Consider the following 20,166-nt stretch of genomic DNA (forward strand, 5'->3'; position numbering starts at 1 on the left):
GCTAACAAGAAATAAAAGTTTTTCTCAATTTAGGGAGAACTGTTAAAGTACACATAATTTAAACAATTTAAAATATTCTGAGAAGGCTAAGTGAGAATAAAATACAGGTACATTATTAGTAAATATAGACTAAGCTCTCCGTATCAGTTTAAATAACTCTCTTGCAATTAAAAAAAATGTTAAAAATCATGCAAACAATCCCAGGACTAGAGAAAGTATTATTACTATTAGAAAGTACAGTATTTCCCTGAGTTGGGGAATTAATCCAACTTACTTAAAATGAGGAAATGATGTAATCCAACTTACATTGCTCCGTTGGTGTAGACAGTATCACTTCCTTCCACATACTGCACCTGAGCTGGGTAGACATGTTGGACCTGCTGAACTGTCTGGACCTGTTGCACCTGAAAAACAGTTATGAGGACCATGTAAGTGGTAAATACAGAACAGGCACAGCACATAACATCCATGGTCAGGGTTAGGCACATTAGGTGCATTAGAGCCATGGTAAGGGGCAGGCACAGGGAGAATAGACCACATTTGATCTCAAAAATTTCTCCAGAATATTGATCAACAGGGATGGCTAGTGATGAAATCTCTTAGGTCCATGCTACGTTCAAGGTAAGAAACTACTTTTAAGTTAAGAAACTTGTGTGTCTAGATCAACCATAGCACATTCCAAAATAATTCTCTAATTTTCTTGTCAGTGTGTATGCACACACAGTTTTATATTTAACATTCTGGAAGTTCCTCACTGGTTTTAATGATTTACAAAATTCTACTCCATTTTAATTTTTAAACTAAAGGCTAAATTTATTTTTAATTAAAAATAACTATGTCCACATAATGTCACTGGTATATTTATTTTTTTCGCAGCTGAGCTTTTGGTATTGGAAAAAAACCTGATGACCTCTTAAGCCATGAAAATACATACATACAAATAACATTATATGGACTAACCAGGTTGTATTTTACATAGTTAGGAATACACACACAATTACAGAAAAAGAGGTCATGAATTTGAAACAAAGCAAAGGAGAATTATAGGAAAGGGATTGTAGGAAGGAAATGGAAGTGAGGAAACGATGTAATTATATTATAATCTCAAAATTAAATATTACAATAAAAAATCCCACAATGGAAAAACTTAAACACTCAAATATTTAAAAGCACCTTAACAAATTTCATGCAATTATTTTCAAAATAACTCTCACCAGCCCTTTCCTTTTACCCCTACCCCACCAGGATTAGTAAAAGCAATTCTAAGATCGGATTTCTTTTCATGTATTTATTTATTTATGTGTGATGTGCATATGAAGCTTGAGTCATGAGTCACTCTTTTTCTACCACATGAGTTCTAAGAAGCAAACTCAAGTTATCAGGCTTAGTGACAAGACCCTTTACCCACTAAGCCAGCTCACAGGCCCCAATTTGTTATTTCAAAGAGATGAAAATGTTTACTATGATTTATTGCTAATAATTATGTTGTGTATTCATGTCTGTGTGCAGGCATTGATTGAGGCCAGGACCCTGAACTGGAGCTGTAGTTGTAAGCCTCCCTACATGTGTGATAGGGACCAAACCCAGGTCTTCTATAAGAGCAGGAAACACTAACCACTGATCCCTTTCTCTAGTCTCAAGAGATCAAAATTATCAAAGCATTAACAGTTCCATCACATCATCTGAAATTCATCATTCCAATGACCCTTGTAGTGTGTGTCTGTTCAAATCAAGATGGTGACATGTTCCCCATAGTGCTATCAGACTCCTCATACCTTATCTGTAACAGTTTCTCATTTCTTTTTCTACTTTTCCTCTTAACTCTGGTTGGAGGGGGATGGGTCATTTCCTTCAAAGGCTTTCTGGCATTCTAGATTTGGTGAATAGCAAAACTCAATTTTTTTCTACCTGTTTTTTTCATGTCATATAAATTGGTGGTTAAAACGTAGTGACTGGGGCTAGAGAAAGATAGCATATCATTCCATTGACTAGATACGCAGCTCCCACTGTGTCCACTTTGAGCAGCCACAACCACCTATAATCTAGTTACAGAAGATTTGAGTTTCTCTGTCCCCTCAGGGCACCTGCACTCATGGGCACACATTCCCAACCCTGCTCCCCGTACACACATGATTTAAAAAAAAAAAAAAACACTTAAAAATCTAAGGGTTTGAAGAAGTTCCATTTTAAAAAGTTCAGTGCTGGGCTGGAGGGATGGCTCAGAGGTTAAGAGCACTGGCTGTTCTTCCAGAGGTCCTGAGTTCAGTTCCCAGCAACCACATGGCGTTTTACAACCATCTATAATGAGACCTGGTGCCCTCTTCTGGTGTGCTGGTGTATATACAGTACATGCATTGTATACATAACAAATAAATTAAGTCTTTTAAAAAGAAGAAGAAAAGCTGAGTGCTTTCTGCTGTCCCTTTCTTTTCAGTAGACTTCTGCAAAGAGTCTGAGTAGCAGGAAGTCTGCTGTAAAACAATCCCCTCAAAATGGCTACATAAATAAAACCAGAAAAGTAGCAGTATCAGCAGATATGTTGACACGGGAGGAGAAAATTTCGCAGCATACATTTTTATCCTGTAAGATGTCTTCGCGATCTTATTATTAAAATACATTTAAATCTTATTTTATACTTTCAATATTAGCTCTATATTATACAAACTTTTACTGAAATTCTTTAAATACCTCCACTTTTCATGATCATTAAAGATTTTTACCTCTTTCTGTTTTTACAAACTACATTATTTGAAGTAATATTGCACACTATGTCTTCAGACAGTAGATTTTCTTGTAGATTTTTACATACATTTATGTCTCCCATAAATGTTAAGTACATGCCTGCTTTCTTAAGGAACCATCAGTCATCCATATAAAAAAATTGGTAGTTTTTATAATACTAGAGCAGGATAATATATAAATGGAAATTCTCTTATTATTTAGGTATCAAACTTCCAAAATCTACATTGCTCCTCTCTAATTTAATCTTGTGATCTGCTTATTAATGTCTTACAATTCCTAGATACTGTAGTTCTTTTTTTTTTTTTAAATACAACAAAGTGTTTAATGAGCAAATTTGTTTTAGCAAATATGAAACTGCCACAGAGAGGAGGAGCAGGACAGAGCCCACAGGCTGAGGGTCTGGAAAAGACTAAGGAGAAGAATCAACTACTTAAGAAACCAGGTTGGAGAAAAGGGAGGACCAGAAGCTGGAGGAATGGAGCTGTAGTCCTGCAAAGGGAAAATAGCAGGGCACAGGGCCAGACAACAAAATTCAAAATAGTTTGACCATAAAATATAAACACACTATGTTCCTACCATGGGGGAAGGGAGGAGGAAAGAGGTGTAAGGAATAAGAAGAGGCTGTTTTGGAAGGGCTGTGGGGGTCCTACCAGCCCTGCTGTGCACACAACCCCTATCCCAGCCCTCCTCTCTGTGTAGGTGTGGGTGCATGTATCTGTGTGCACCCACCCTAGTCCCCACTCCCCACCCCCTTAACTGCTGCCATTCCAGTTGCTGCCAGCTGTTATTCGGCTGTCACTCCTTTACCCATCATCTTCAGAGGGGAGAAAGGAGGGTGAGGCAGGTCGGGTGGAAAGTCGCCAGCCAGCCCTGCCCCCAACCCTCCCCTGGCCACCTCTACTAGAAGTGCCAACGGTGTAAGAGTCAGGGTCACAGTATTTTGTGACCACCACTCTGTTGGCGGCCAGTTAGACTCTGCAAGGCTTTCTGGCAGTAAACTCCACAAAGATCTTTCCCCAGCCAGGCACCTCGACGCCGTCCACGGCCAGGGATTTCAGTGGACTTGACCAGCCCGTGCTTGCGGCACTCGTCTCGTACATCCTCTATGATCTCCTCATACTCCTCGTCGTCTAGCAGCTCCTCAGGCAGCACCGTTCATGAGGTACAGGACCTCAGTTGGGGGACCGCCCACTGCACCTCAGAGGTCATCAGTCCAGACACTTGAAGGGTTACAGGTGTCTGACTGATGGTGCTCAGCATGGCATGCTTGGCTCCCACGCTCGCCCTCTGGACAAGCAGCTTCCTGTCCCCTAGCTGCAACCCATTCAGAAATACAGTGGCCTGATCTGTAACGTTGATGCCCACATACAGAAGGCGTAGCCCTTGGAGAGCCGTGTGGCACTATCTTTGACCAATTTGAAGGCCTTGAGAGGCCCAAAGAATGTCAGCAGCTCTTTCACCTGGTCATCATCCAGGTAGCTGGGTACACCCTCGATGAGCAGTTTGTGGGCAGAGTCTGGGACTACAGTGGACACAACTCCAGGCACATAAACAGAGGGGTTCTCTGACATGTCAGCCAGCGGCTGGTAGTCGTGAGGCCTTCGAATCTTCAATGACTGGCCCTGGAAGATGATGCTATCAAAGGCCATGGCTTGGGTTGTCTCATCCACTGACCGGAACTCCAAAAAGGCAAAATTCTTGTCTTGATTGATCTACACAGTCAAGACTGGTTGCCAGGGGCCTGGGTCAACTCCCCTAAGCACCTTTGGGCATTGAAGAAGTCCATCATAGCCTCCTCAGTGATGCCAAAAGGGAAATTGCCCACGTAGAGACTTCTGGCCTGTCTGGTCATCTGCCTCCCAACCACAGGCACCAGGCGTTGGGGTCACAAGCCAGATCATCAGGAGTCATGGTGGGGAGAAGGGCAGTGGCTGGAATACGACCCGCAGCTTGCTTGGCCTTGTACCGCATTGGGGTGATGTGCTCAAAGCCAGGTGGTGACACTGCCCAGGATGTACGGACCTTTTTCTTCTCGTGGCAGGGGTGAACGAATCAATCCACTGTGATCCTCTTGTTAAAGGTTTGCTCTCCAGCCCGGAGCTGGCGCCAGTTACACCCATCTCGACTCCGGCTCCTGCGCTTCCGGTCCCAGCTTTCAGTTCGGCTGTGGCTGCACTTCCGGTGCCGATTCTCCCAGTCCCGTTCTCGTTTATTCTCGCTGAGCTTAGTCGGCCGCGTAGGGCCCTGTGCAGCTTTGCTGCAGTTCTTCCTTAATTGGGTTATAGTAGTTATTTTTATATGAAACATTGTATTAAATACTGAAACTTATTTATTCAAGTATACAACTAGATTATTTATCTTCATTTATGTTACTTGCTCCAAGGAATAATCTAAATGTCTGTCTCTTCAAAAGCGGCTAGATGTATATAGTGTCTGTCCCATGGATGTTTACCATTTTCTCCATTTTAAGATTATAAATATCTTCACGGTTTTAATCTTTATTTTGCTTTACATGTATGTTAGTCTTTATACTTTGATGCTTTTAGTTTCTCAAAACACTTTTTGTTCAGAGTTTTACTACTACAGGAAAGAAAAATAGGCCAATGTTTTACAACTAATACTCCCATCCTCAACCCAGAGTATTATAGGTGATGAATCCACACTGATATATCATTATTACAGAATAGTATCTCCAGTGTGATGTGTATATATATATATATATATATATATATATATACATATAGGTATATATATATGTAAAGTTCATACATACATGTCCGCCTACATACGCAAAATCACAAGTAGACTTGACAGAGTGACAGATCTTGAGTGATATTGGAAAAGGTGAGCAGTTAGGCTCATCTTTTATTCTATAGGTTCATATTGGCCTTGCAGTTTTAAAATGAAAATTTATTAATACACAAGCTGTAGTAATTGTGATGTTCAAACAAACACTACTGGAAATGCCCTTCCCCTACACAAAACAAATACAAAGCTAAAATCTCATGCAGCAATGTTTTCAGTAATGTTTCAGGACTTCTGTCTTGGGTGGATATAATGAGAGTGCTTGCACATCCATTAATGTTGACTACAAAACTAGTTTTCCTCCTTGTGAGCTACTGAATATTTGAGTATTGCAGTAGCAACTTTGTTCATTTATTTTCACATTGTGTGCAGATGTGTGTATGTGAGTCCAGGCCCCTTCAGAGGGCAGAGGCATTGGATTCTCTAGCTGTAATTTCAGGTAGTAGTGTCCCACCTAACATGGGTACTCAGCCAAACTCTGGTATTCTACAACAACAGTATGTGCTCGTAAACAACGAACCATCCTTATAGCATGCTAGTTTTTTCCAGTTCCAAAGTAATGAGTTTATAAAATAAAAATATCAAAAAATACAAAGCAATTAAACATAAGTAGGATTTTTGATAACACAATAAATTTTGATGGCCATGTAAATAGAATTCAAATTGCTTTTGAATTCTATTATTTCCTCTCACATTCATGCATGATAAATATTCATCAATAATTATATAAAATTATGAGATTCTGTGATTAAAGTAGAAACAAAACAATAAATATCAACAATCGTGGAATGAAATCCTATTGGAGGCTCTTCAAGGGCAGCAATATAACAGAAGGCCCTTGACCACATGGACACTTCACAGAACAACATGAAACTGAGGCTTGATTCTTTTCACCACCTACCAAGCTAAAGAACAGACAAAATGAATGGGAAAAGGACTAAGCAATTAAAATGGCAGATTACAGCCACCCTTGAATCAGTTTCTGCATGGTAAGAGATGGAAATGGACACACCGCCAGGAGAATGAGAAGATATTCTTCCAATGGCTGAATCCTACTGGATGAAGCAAAACTAGGGACACATTCCCAGCAGTAAGCACAGAAAAGGGAAATAAACAAGTAAAGGAAAATGCATGTCACGTTTTATAATAAGAAGATAAGATCCTTAAAAATCTTTACTTTTCAGTTTGTCATTTAATTTTGTTTGGCACTATAAGTAGATTATAAAGCCACTGAAATATTCCCTCTTCTCCAGTATCAGAGCTGATGAAATCTAGGGAAAAGTCAAGGCCATAAAGAGGGTCTATTCTGACTAATAAACCCAGGCACAAGATGCAAGTTGAGAATGGCAAAACCCAGACCAAATTATTACTATTGTTATTATTATTATTATTATTTTAGCTCAAAGCCCCAAACAGGTTAAACACACTATAAACATCTAATAATTACTCAATAGTACATTATAGCAAATGAATTTCTAATTTTGGATATTAACTTTTATTGAAGAATGAAGCTGTTAAATAATTGTTATTATCTGAAAGGAAACATGAGAGCTTTTAAAAGACCTATTTTATTTATATTCATGCAGATATATCTATGTGAGTGTATGCCATTTGTATGCAAGTGTCTGCAGAGGCCATTGGAGCTATATGTACAGCTGTGAGCTGTTTGATCTGAATGCTAGGAACTGGACTCAAGTCCATTGCAAAAACCGAAACTGACGATCAGTTCTCTGTTCTCCTGATGAGAATATTTAAATGTTGTTTGATGCAGGACTAAAAGTGAGGTAAAATTGTTACATTGCATGCTATTTCCACTTTCTAAAACAACTATGATTCAAAGTTGTTCAAATATTTTTTGACAGTCTGTGATGTTAAGTGATGTTTTTGACATTAAGTGATGTTTGGATCTGGGTTAAGGTTATACATTAGAAACTGATTTCTATTTTAATTCCCATTAGTTTAATGCAGGAAAATTCAAGAAAGCATTTCTGGTTGAGATGAGAAACTAACTTCCTATCAGTATTTCATCACCATCTTCGGTAATTTTATTTCCCACATATCTTTGTGAAATCTCTAACCTAACACCTCTGTTGCTATTCACCCACACCCAGGTCCTAGAAAAGGAAATGATTAAATAAATTGTACATGAAATTTCATCTTTTAATTTCATTTGCTCTTCCAAAATCAATTCCCAAAAATATTTCCAAAGAGAATTAATAAATATTTTCAATATTTTTTGAATTTTTGTAATGAGTTAAGTGGCCAAAATATGAATTAAAAAGAGGATGGAAAAATGAATTTAATATAGTTAATCAATAGTTTTTATAATTAACTATTTACTACATTAAAGTGGCTTGAACATATGAAACTCAAAATGGCCTTGGACCAACTTTTAAAAGCTTAAAAATGTGGCAGTAATGAGGGTCTTATTATGACATCATTCTATATCATATAGTTATTTTGTCCATAGAACCAAAAATATACTGCCAACATTTAAAAATATGAAAGAATGCATGTTTTCATAGTGACTAGGTGGTGAAGAAACTTAACTGTCTCGTATGAATATATATTTAAATAAACAGAAGTACCTATATAATCATTCAAAGGGTAGCACTCAGAGCTTATTTGCTCATTTAATGTGCATTTTTCATGATTTGCCTTACAATAGAAGTGGATATCAAAGCAAATTACACACCGCAGGAACATGTGCTAGTTCAACAGAATCAATTAATATATTTTGAGGACAAATTTACACAATATGTTATTTTGGATGTGTTTCAAGAAAAAGAACATGAATCATACTTCAAAGGAGAAATCGTTCAATGGTAAATGAAATCATGTATAACTGTTAAGTTCATTAGTCAGCTAAGAAGCTTTCTAGTATCTTTATAAAAAAATTCCTCCTTATGTCAAGATAATTATCTTTCTCATAAGAGCATTCATTATACATTCAGCTGGCACCAATTGCTTAAGTGTTCAACTTAAGAACTACACAAAGCTGTATTAACATCACTCTAACAGGCCTACAAGAAACATGAGACATAGCTCAAACCAGACTTAAAAGATGAGATACAAGAGTAGTTGGGTGAAAAGCTGCTAAACGACTGACCCAGAGTGAAACAGGAGGGAAGGAACAGGTGTAAAAGCAGCTATAACAGTCAGGGAAGAAGGACAACAGTGCAGGATCAGCATTAGCTACAAAAGCAACCAGGAGGAAAGAGAAGGACCAGGACTCAGTCAAGATTTTCAAACTAGCAAACTGGAGGATTATGAAGTAACTGAGGAAAGAAATATGTAAAAGTTAAGAGAGCCATGTTTGCAAGCTACAACTAAGATACCAGAAAAGAAAAGGCACAAAGGAAAAGCAGGCAGAGAGATGGGAAAATAGAAACCAAACAATAGATTTTTTTCTCAGTCTGGTTAAAAGTAATATAATTTCTGTCACAAGCTTTTTAATATGTTTTACCAAGAAGATTCCTACCATCACTGTGAAAATCAGACTGACTGTGAGTAAAGGGTATTGATTCATGAGTACAGAGTCACAGTGAAAAAGGCATGATGAAGTAAGTCACAGGATAGTTTAAGGGGAAAGTTACTTAAGTTCTCTCTTGTTGCATGCACTGAAGAAAGGGAATTGGGAATTTCTACAGTATTTATAGAGTTTATCCTAGGACACTCAGTGTTAAGTAAGACTTTCAGTGGAAGTTTTTTTTTTTTTTTTAAAAAAAAAAAAACCCAGTCATGTTATGTAAACAAATTTTTGTTTTAATCCCAAGTATAGGAAATGAAGGTGTTTTTAGTTTATCTGCAGCTGGTAACAGGCCCGTTTGGCTGAGAGAGGGGTGTGATGTTAGATTCTACTTTAGTTAATTACAGAAATAAGCTTTATTTAGTCTCTTGTATATGTTTTAAAGGTTAATCAGATAGTACACAACCAGAAACATTTGTCTATTTAGATATACTGAGATAGACAGGTGGTCTTCAAACAGTTCTGAGATCTACAGAATATGGCCTTTAAAGATGTTTTAAGAATACAAGGCTTTTCTGACAGAGAGAAACATCTGCTCCTGGCAACACTCCTAATCTACTTCAAGGAAGATGATTGGCATTTTAAAAAAAGTGGCAAGATAGCCGTTAGAGGAAAAAAAAAAGCCCTTCAACTGCTGAAAGCAGGCTGTCTGAGCAAACAGGACACTGGAAAGTTGACCGTCCAACTTTTCAGAGACCAGGTAGGCCAGTCCTTCAAAATTCCTGCTTCACAGAAAAGTCTGTCAGATATTCTGGGCCAGAGAACTAAAGACTGGATGCCCCAACCACACAGAAAAACCTCTGGTGACTGTCTGTCATTTCTATAGTTCTGGAAGCTGCTTGCTCTATGCTTCCTACATAGGTAATATTATTTCCTTATCAAGTCTCTTATGAGGTTGAAGACTAGATAGTCATAGTCTTATTACAATTAAGCTTAGTTGTTTAGGAACTGAGACAATGTTTCAGCTCTAAGAAGATATTTCTAGGTTGATAAATACAAGTTACAAGAAAGTGATGTAGGTACAGAACTTTGGACTTACCAGGATAGGATAGATAGTGGAATATGTTTCCTAGGTTGCCAAATACAAATGGACTGAACATTGTAAATGTAATATTTACCTCATAATATTCTTATTTTACATAGTTTATCCATGTTATAGAAAAAAACAATTTTTTAAACAAAAAGGGGGACACATATAGTTGAAGTTTTATGTTCTTTAGATAACTCAATTATGTTATCTAAACATGTTTTTATTTTAATCCAAAGTGTGGGAAATACAGCTGCTTTTAATTTATCTACAGTTGATAACAGCCTTGTTTGGCTCAAAGAAGGGTGCAGTCTTTGCCAGCTGCAGACAGTTTAACTCTGAGGACTCTGTGAGGGTATAAACATCCAAGCCAAGAGAGGCTCAGGAGAAGAGGACGGACACTTTGAAGGCTGCTTTGAGGACATGCACGCCTGCACGCACACACACGCACACGCACACACACATGGGGGGGGGCGGGGAGGGGGAGGGGGACTCCAAGAAAGAGAGGCTCTGGGGAGGATGCTCCAAGAAAGAAAGCTTTGAGGAGACAGCTGAAGAAGGAAGATGGCTGCTTGTTTTGTCTGCTGTGTTTGCTGTTGCTGGTTTGCTGGACTGCTAGATATCCTGATGACTAAGATTGGTATTGCTCCAAAGAACCCAATGACCCTAATCGGCATGAATTAAGCCTACCTAAGACTTTCAGTCTCCTGACTAAGGTGGACCCTTCAAAAAGAAGATAGAAGATTGATAGTAGGACATGATTCATATTTAAAGGACAAAATTTGTTGTCATAGAAACTAGAATTTGTTTTCTTACATTATCAACTCACTCAGTGGCTCTGAGATCGGCTGGGTCGTCCACTTACAAACTGTGGCTTCTGCTTTTAAAGGCAATCTCAGTTCTGTAGGTACAGTTTCCTGCAATTGACTTTAAATGAATCTTCTTAAATTCAACCCAGTAAATGCCACCACAAAGCTTATTTCTGCAACAAGGCTACAAACAAACTCAAGTGTAAGCTCCGCAGGATTATTTACTAAAACTATGTGATTGCTATGGGCAACCTAAAGAAGTGACACTTATCCTTCACATATAATCACAAAGCAGTACATTCTCAACGACTCAGTCTACTTCTGACCACATCAGAAACTGGGAAATCAAACAGAGAATTAACTAACTGCCACCTCTACCATACCCCAGAGTAGTATCAAAACACAGAAGCCATTTGAAAGAGGTGAGGTGTTCAAAGGCAAAGAGCAGAGTCTAGTAAGCAGGGATGAGACTCAGAGAAGATAGTTCACATGATTCTCAATCACAAAATACAATGGACGTTACAAAACACTTATTATTTGTCATTAAATGTGAATACTCTAATTGTTTTATACAAACAATATCCCAGGAACCAGGATTATAAGCAAGGACCACCCCCATGCCTCCATGTGTTTTTATATGGATTCATGGATTTGGGGGCTGGAACTCAGATCAGCATGCTTCAAGACAGAACTTTAAAAACAGAACTACCTCTCTAGGCCCCAACTAGTTTTTATTACAATAGATTTGGTAGAACAAGTTTTTCCTCTACCACTATTCCATATTCATCAAATATTCTTATATATATTCTTTTCAAGGAACTTAAGAATCAGTAGGTTCACTTTTTAAGAAAACACTGTGAAGAGTTTCAGTTTGATAATACTAAAACTATACACAGATATGAGAGAGAAATAAATTATTTGCAACAGTGAATCTTCCCATCTAGGAATAAAGCATTCTTAACATAACAATTTAATAAATGGGACCTCATGAAATTAAAAAGTTTCTGTAAGGCAAAGGACACTGTCAATAGCAAAAAACAGCAGCCTACAGAATGGGAAAATATTTTCACCAACCCTCCATTCGACAGAGGACTGGTATCCAAAATAGATGAAAAACTCAAGAAATTAGACAGCAACAAACCAGGCAACTAACTCAATTGAAAAATGGAGTACGGAGCTAAACAGAGAATTCTTGACAAGAAGAATCTTTAATGACCAAGCACTTAAAGAAATATTTAGCATCCTTAGTCACCAGGGAAATGCAAATCAAAATGACTGAAATTCCATCTTACACCATCAGAATGGCTAAGATAAAAAACTCAATCAACAGGTCCTGATGGCAAGGACATGGAACAAAAAGGAACACTCCTCCACTTCTGATGGGAGTGAAAACTTGTATAATGACTTTGGAAATCAATTTAGCTGTTTCAGAAAATTGGGAATCCCTGGGAATGTACCCAAAAGATACTGTACCTTACCAGAAGGACACTTGCTTAACTATGTTCATAGCAGCTCTATTCATAATAGCCAGAAAGTGGAAACAACCAAGATGTCCCTCAACCAAAGAATGGATATAGAAAATACAGGACATTTACACAATGGACTATTGCTCAACTATTAAAAATATTGACATCATGAAATTTGCAGGCAACTCTAAAAGTCTCCTATCTGCAAGCTTAGCAGAGTATCATTCATAGTGTCAGGGGCTGGCACTCTCCAATAGGGTGGCCCTTTAGTTGGGCCAGGCATTGGTTGGACATTCCCTCAACCTATGCTCTTCTTTATCTCTGCACATTTCTTAGGCAAGGTAAATTTTGGGTTGAAGTTTTTGTAGGTGGGTTAGAGTTCCCTGCCCTTTACTAGAAGACTAGCCTAGTTAGAGGGTGTCCTCTTGAGTCTCTATGATCTCTGCTACTAGCAGTCTCTGCTTGAGTCCCCCTCATATCCGCCTACCCTGACTTAGGTCTCCAGCTTGTCACACCCTCTGTTTCTCTTTTCTCTACAGGAAGGGAAGGGAGAGGCAAGGAGGGACTAGGAGGAGATAAGAGAAGGAAAGCTCTGACAGGGATAAATAAAAATTAATTAATTAAAAAAAAGAAGCTGAGATAACAGTTTTGGCATGAGGTACAAAATTTACTGCTATTTCTTACACAGCAAGTGCCTTAGTTGGGATTTCTATTGCTGCGTTTAAACACCATGACCAAAAGCAATTCAGAGAGGAAAGGATTTTTCTCAGCTGACAAGTCTCAGGTCACTAAAGGAAGCCAGAGCAGAAATCAAGCCAGGAACCTGGAGGCAGGCACTGAAGCAGAAGCCAGGGAGGAATGCTGTTTCCCAAAGCCTGCTTTCTTATAAAACTCAGGTTCACCTGCCAAAGTGCCATACCTCTCGCCTAACCACATCCCCCACGTCCATGGGCGGAGCCTACACATATCAACCATGAATGAAGAAATATCCTACACACTTGGAGCAAGGGATTTTCTGTGTTCAGTTTCATGGTCCCAGGTGACTCAAGTTTGTGCCAAGGTGAGAAATGATTAACGAACACAGCAAAAGACAACCCATCCGGACAAGACCCAGACCAATTACCTACTGCCAGAAGTATGCATGCCCGTGGCTTTTTTGGAGCACTCCCAGATGAGGGGTCAGAGTGCATAGGTCATGACAGGACACATTTTCCCCTTCACTTGTATCCTTATGCTGCTCCCTAATTAGGACTAACACATACAAATCTAAGCCCCAAAATTCTTGCTAAATGTTAAGACATTGCTAAAATGAAAGGACAGTTTCTCCTTGAAACATGAAAATATTACAAGTACAGAGAAATGTGACACAGATATACAGATACCATGTCATATACATAAGACAAGAAAGAATCTCGGCTTCACTAAGTAAAAATCTGATAAGAAATTAACACAATAATAATTTGATCAAGTCCTCAAACTCAAAATCAATTTGACAAAAGGTCAGGATACATGAAAGATGCATATTTCAATATTTTATCTACATACATGCAGTGACTATAATTTTTATAGGAGAACTCAATATTTTGGTAAGATAGGAATTAACCAGCAATCTCAATCTTATTAGCATAAACCACCCCACTATTGACCTTCTATCTGGAAGGGAAAATAATTTATTGCATAATATATCAAATTTCTAAAATTTTTTCTTACTCCAAGAAACACTGAATTATTCATATTCTGGTATATAGCTGAGCTATGTAACCTTTGAAAAAAGATATTTTGAAAGGAATTTTATAATAAAAGGATTGCAAGACTTAAAATAAGCCTTATGTTTTATCTATGTATCTATTCAGTTTGAATCCTTTTAATAATTGTGCTATACGTAGCACCTGCATGCAATTATCTTTAAGAACAATAAATAAGGTAAAGGAAAGAGGTTTTATTGAAAATGAAAGATAATTATTTCATTTACAAGAAAAATATACAAAATAAAAAGGGAAACAAATTAAGGTTGAAAAATATAGAATGATTAAAGGATTGATAAAAACATTACCCTGACATAAAAGAAAACACATTGATTTCAGATAGTGATTGATTAGATGGGGTAGGATTTCTGTTTGTTACCTGGCTTTCTTAATTTTGTCATACTTGTCCTTGTTAGCATTAACTGTCAACTTCATGCAGCCTAGATCACATAAAAAAGGGTACTTATCTTTATCAGGTTGGTCTGTGGGCATGGCTGTGAGGGACTGTTTTGTTTGTTAATTGATGTAGGATGGATGGCAGTACTATCTCCTGGGTAGGTGGTCTTGAGCTATACACAAAAGGTAGCCAAACATGAGCCATAAAATGCACCCAAGCAAGCAAATGCCTGCAAGCAGAATTCCTCCGTGGTTTCTGTCTCAAGCTCTTGCTTGAGTTCCTGCCCCGACTTCCCTCACTGATGAACTGTGTCCTGCAGCATAAGCCAGATAAACCTTTTTCTTCTCTCCAATGTGCTTTATGATCAGAGTGTTTTGTCACAGCAGCCGAGATGAAACTATAACAGAGACTAGTACCAGAAAAATAGAGTGTTGCTAAGAGTAGGGTCTGGGAAGTTGAGTTGGGAAAGTAGTTGGGCACGAAAAATAAGAATGCTGAAAGAATTGCAGTTAATGTCTAAATTTGTCAAGATAGGATAATCAAATACTATCTCATAAGTTGCCAAATGCACATGTACTGGACATTGCACATGCAAATCTTACCCAATAGTTTTCATGACTGTTTTATTAATATTATTATATTGAAAGAAAAGAAGCCTTTTATTAAACCTAAAGGGTGAAATGTTGGTATAATGTTCTTGTGGAATGCACACACACACACATTCAAATGCTGATTTCTCTACCCCACTATCTGGTTTCAATTGTGACATCGCATTGTAATGTTTGTTCTGAGCATTACTTGTCTCCTTTATGTAAACATGCCACCATTTGTACTCTGTATTGTAAATAAAGCAACCAGCCAATGCTGAGCAATGAATAGAATAGGGTGGGAAGTCCTGGTCAGGAGGGGAGGAAAAAGAAGCAAGTGGGGCATCATGAAGAGATATTGGAGCGAGGAGAGGACTTGGAACCACCAGGAGAGATGAAGAGGACCTAATATGACTAAAAGCAAACATAATGTGGAAAATCTGAATGGGAGGAAGCTATGCTGGCTTGGAGGTTTAGGATGGACTAACTATTGCCCAGCATTGTGCTCAAGGTTAACTAAATTTAAAAAAAAAAAATGAATTGCAGTTAAAAGAGCTCTGGCTTGTGAAATTCCAGAAGGAAGTAAAGACTGCCAACATTTAAGATTCTCCTATGTGATACTAGTTTTGAAGGCTGAAAGCTGAAGTACTAAAGGAGACTCTGGGAGGTCCCAAGGCTTTGCAAGGTAGGGCAGGGGGCAGGTTCAGTGTTCCTGGGGCAAGGCCAGAGGAAGCCACTGGTGAAGCTGCCTTCTCAGTTGTAATGGATATCCCAGAACACTGAAAATACTAAAACCAAGGGTTGTCCACCAAGGATAGAAATAGGCATGAAGTAGAACCAATTAGAGCCTATGAGACAAACTCTGTGCTGCTGATGACAGAACTGTGGGGGAAGAGCAAGTTTAGCTGCCTAAGTTCTTTGGATTGCAGAAGATCATAAGTGAGTCCCACATACCATAATTCGCTACATGATTTATATTTTTACTGCCAAATTTTGTTTTTTGCTTTGGTATGATTTTTATGCCCAATTTTTTTCAATTGAAAGAAGAAAGTATGTACTTAATTTTTTATTTTGCAGACACCTACAGTTAAAAGTTTGGGTTTTAAAAAGAACTCTTTTAAGTACTGAAATTCTTAAAAAACCACAAGCATTTTAAAGGTTGGAATGGACTGTGTTTTATAATGTAAACATGAGAAGTTGGGAATAAAGAATGAACAGTAATAGCTGAGCATGGATGCAGATCTTCAATCCCAGCGCTCAGGAGGCAGAGGCAAGCAGACCTCTGTGAGTTTGTGGCCAGCCTGTTCTACAGAGTGAGTTCCAGGACATCCAGGACTAAGCAGAGAAGCCCTGTCTTGAAGAACAGTTATGGTTTAAATTGATATGTCTATATGTCAATGTTGTGCCCTGCAGTCACATGAAAAAAGTCTCAACTGAGTATACTCCAGTATCAGATTGGTCTGTAGGTATGTCTGTGAGAGATCACCTTGGGAATTTTTCCATGATTTAAATTTTTTTATTTATTTACTTTACATCCTGATTGTATCCACGCCTCTGCTCTCCTCCCAGTCCTACCCTCTCTCCCTTTCCACTCATCCTTATTCCACTACTCCTCAGACAATGGGAGCTCTCTCCTTCAAGCCCAACACATCAAGTCACACCAGGACTGAGTGGATCTTCTTCGACTGTCGCTAGGCAACAGCCCAACCAGAAGGTCATGATCAGAAAGCAGGCAATAGAGTCCATGTCAGAGACAGCCCCTTCTCCCCTTACTAGGGAACCCAAATGAAGACTAAACTGTCCATAAGCTACATATGTGTAGGGAACCTAAGTCTAGCCCATGCATGGTCCTTGGTTGGTGCTTCAGTCTCCATAAGGCCCCCTGGGCCCAGGTTATTTGACTCTGTTGGTCTTCTTGTGGAGTTCTTGTCCCCTCTGTGTCCTTCTATCCTCTCCAGTCACTCTTCTCCCCACCTCCACAAGGCTCCCCTTCCTATCCTAACATTTGGCTTTGAGTCTCAGCATCTTTTTCTATCTACTCCTGGGTGGAGCCTCTCAGAGGACAACTATGTTAGCCTCCCTTTGCTTTGGGTCTGTGACCTGGTTATCCTATACTATATAGTTAATATCCACTTGTAAATGAGTACACCCAATGTGTGTCTTTCTGGGCCTGGGATACCTCACTCAGGATATTTTCTAGTTCCATCCATCTGCCTACAAATTTCATGATGTTCTTTGTTTTTTAAATAGTATTCCATTGTGCCATGGTTTCTTTATCCATTCTTTGGTTGGGGGACATCTGGGTTGTTTCCAGTTTCTGGCTAATACAAATAAACCTGCTATAAACATAGCTGAGCAAATATGTCCTTGTTGGACACCTTATCTGTTAATTGATGTAAAGTGGGCCAGCCTCCTGTGGGTGGCACCATTCATTGGGCAGTTCTGGGGCTACACGAGAAAAGCTATCTGTTAACGAGTCCAAGAATGTGCCAGCAAGTAAGCAGTTCAGCAAGCAGTGTTCTCCCATGGTTTCTGCTTCAAGTTCTAGCGTTAGCTGCTGTCCTTATTTCCTCAAAGAATGGACTTTGATCTAGAAATGTAAACCAAATAAACCTTGTCTTCCCCTAATCTGGTTTTGGTCAAAGTGTTTTATCACAGCAGCAGAAAGGAATCTAGAACAAATAAATGTTGATTTACTAAGCAAAGGTATAATTTACCTAGTTATCACAGTACATCTAGATGTGGCAAGATTATGTTTAAATTAATTGACATTCAGTGAGAAATCCTAGCCATCTAACATCTATTTCCTACATGCCTACAACGTGCCTGGCAGCTCACAGAATAAAATTCTTTTACTAATGTTTTTCCCATTTATAAACACTGTTTTATAAATGAGTATTTCACATAGAGTTAACTTTCATATCTTGTCATTAACTTGCCCCTTAATATAAGTAGCTTTACTTCGAAAATGTTAGATCTGAAATGAAGAGAAAGAGAAGTTTTGTAAGTGTGAGTAAGCTCCATGAATGAAGGAATACACTTATCTTCCTCTTTGTTACTACAAACTACATATACTGGTATATAGTTAAATCCTGAGTATGGACTTGGGAAAGAAAAGAAAGCAGGTACAACTGAAACATAACACAGAGCTTTCAGAGTTCCTGAAAAAAAAAATCACCAAGGCAGATGGCATATCAAAGAAAAAAGATACAGAACAGACAATAGTAACGAAAGAAGAAAAAAATTAGTTCTTGTGCTATTCCTGTCTTAGTCCATTTGGGCAAATTGGGTGTCTAAAAAAACAACTGACATTTATTGCAAGGATTCTAGAGATTGGGAAGTCCAAGATAAGGCAAAATTGGTTACTGATAAGAACTCAACTCCTGGTTCATAGATTGGAGCTTCTTGCGGTGTCCCCACGTGATGGAAAGGATATGGGAGTTATTCCTTTGCCCTCTTTTAAAGGATAGGGGAAATGGCTCCGCAGTAACTGTATTTGTTTGCCTCAAAATTATTAGGACCTGAGTTCAGCCATCAGCACCCACATAAATAGCCAGGTGTTCTCACCATCTGCTGTGGAGTGGAGCATTTCCCTCATGGCCCCTGACTCTAGACTAGATATGTAAAATACAAGACACTGGGCGCAGCCCTTGGACAGCTCACCTTCTGTCTTACTGCTTGCTGAGGAGCAGGACAGCAGAGGTTAATTACAGCCCACGGCTTGTGGTGAGTGCAAGAAAGGAAAGGAGAAGCCAGACAGCATAAGGACCCAGACAGTGAGGGACCTGAGTTCCCCAAGAAAGAAGGGCAAGTCAGGCAAGACAGCAGGTCACGACTTTTCACAGCTGCCACAGCACTGATTTCCTAAGGACTGTGATCCTGTAAGCCTCCTTTTTGTTTTAAGTTTAATTTTTATTTTTCCCCTCATTAATGTTTTTGTTTTTCTCTAAGTATCGGGTTTAGCTGACCTGGTCAGTTTAAATATTTGCATATGCATTTTAACACTTTTAAATATACTTTCCCATTTCTTTTTCTTTCATATTTATAGCACCAGGATCATAAGCTTTGGCCACATCAGTTGGATCTTAATAGTTAAAGTTCTGGTTTTTTGTTTGTTTGTTTTGTTTTAGAGTGTTTGATGTCCTGGATAGTCTTACTCTCTCTTTAGACCTGGGTGGCTCAGAACTCATTGTACACAGATTTACCTTGACCTTACAGAGCCCCTCCTGTCTCTACTGGTGTTACAGACAGGTGCTACCTCACTAGGTTATAACAATCCTCACTCCTCCGCTCTTATTTTAATTATTTAAATTATTTCTGTCTGTCTTGTTCCTGCTCTTTATTTTTCTCATCTTAAAAAACTGCTTTGGTGGCTGGAGACATAACTTAGAGGTTGAGATATTTGCTGTCCCTGTAGAGAACTTGGGTTTAGTTCCCAACACCCACATGGTGGCTCAAAACATTAACTCCAGAACCCTCTTCAGGCCTCTGTGGGAATAGGCTATACATGAAGTACACAGACATAGGTGCAGGCAAAACACAGATACACATGACATACAAATAAATAAATCTCTACAAATCTCATTTTCTTGTTTATTTTATCCTTAGCTTGACCTCTTCTGCTTTTTCTTTTCCATGCCCTCTTTTGTTTGTTTTCCCTATTCTCGATTTTTTGCCTATTCTCGATTTTTTGCTATTTTCTCCTAGTATATTCTCTAGTATTGTTTCCCATTGCTATTCTGACTAATCAGCGTTTCTCTACTCCTTTTTCTTCTGATGTTACTGTGCTGTATGGTAGCAGTTGTTTCCAGTTCCTTCACTGTTTTTTCTGTAAGTTGTGACTGCTACTATAGTTAGTTTCCTTCCTTCTACGTGGTGCTGTGCATCATCTTTGGTGCCTTGCAAACACGGGGTGGGAGTAGCTATTGAGCTCAAACTTAACTACAAGTGTGGGAAAATTCACTTCCATCTGGCCATGATCGAATCCAGCCCAAATCCTGGTGAATACTTCCACTGAAAGAACAAGAGAGATTAAAACCCAACTACCTGGGTCCACATG

The 20,166-nt window shown here is 38.7% G+C and overlaps 1 protein-coding gene and 1 pseudogene across 5 annotated transcripts in view; both read right to left on the reverse strand.

Annotated features, from left to right (window-relative positions):
• Positions 1-20,166, reverse strand: part of Rfx3 (regulatory factor X3) — a 276,587-nt gene that overhangs the window by 115,468 nt on the left and 140,953 nt on the right. For all 5 annotated transcript variants that reach the window (XM_060388037.1, XM_060388031.1, XM_060388051.1 and 2 more), the window contains one exon: positions 307-404. In XM_060388037.1, coding sequence (XP_060244020.1) covers positions 307-404 — 98 coding nt within the window. The remainder of the gene's footprint in view (positions 1-306; positions 405-20,166) is intronic.
• Positions 3,546-4,944, reverse strand: LOC110541009 (splicing factor U2AF 65 kDa subunit-like; annotated as a pseudogene).

The sequence above is a fragment of the Meriones unguiculatus genome, chromosome 1, assembly GCF_030254825.1.
Source record: "Meriones unguiculatus strain TT.TT164.6M chromosome 1, Bangor_MerUng_6.1, whole genome shotgun sequence".
NCBI lineage: Eukaryota > Metazoa > Chordata > Mammalia > Rodentia > Muridae > Meriones > Meriones unguiculatus.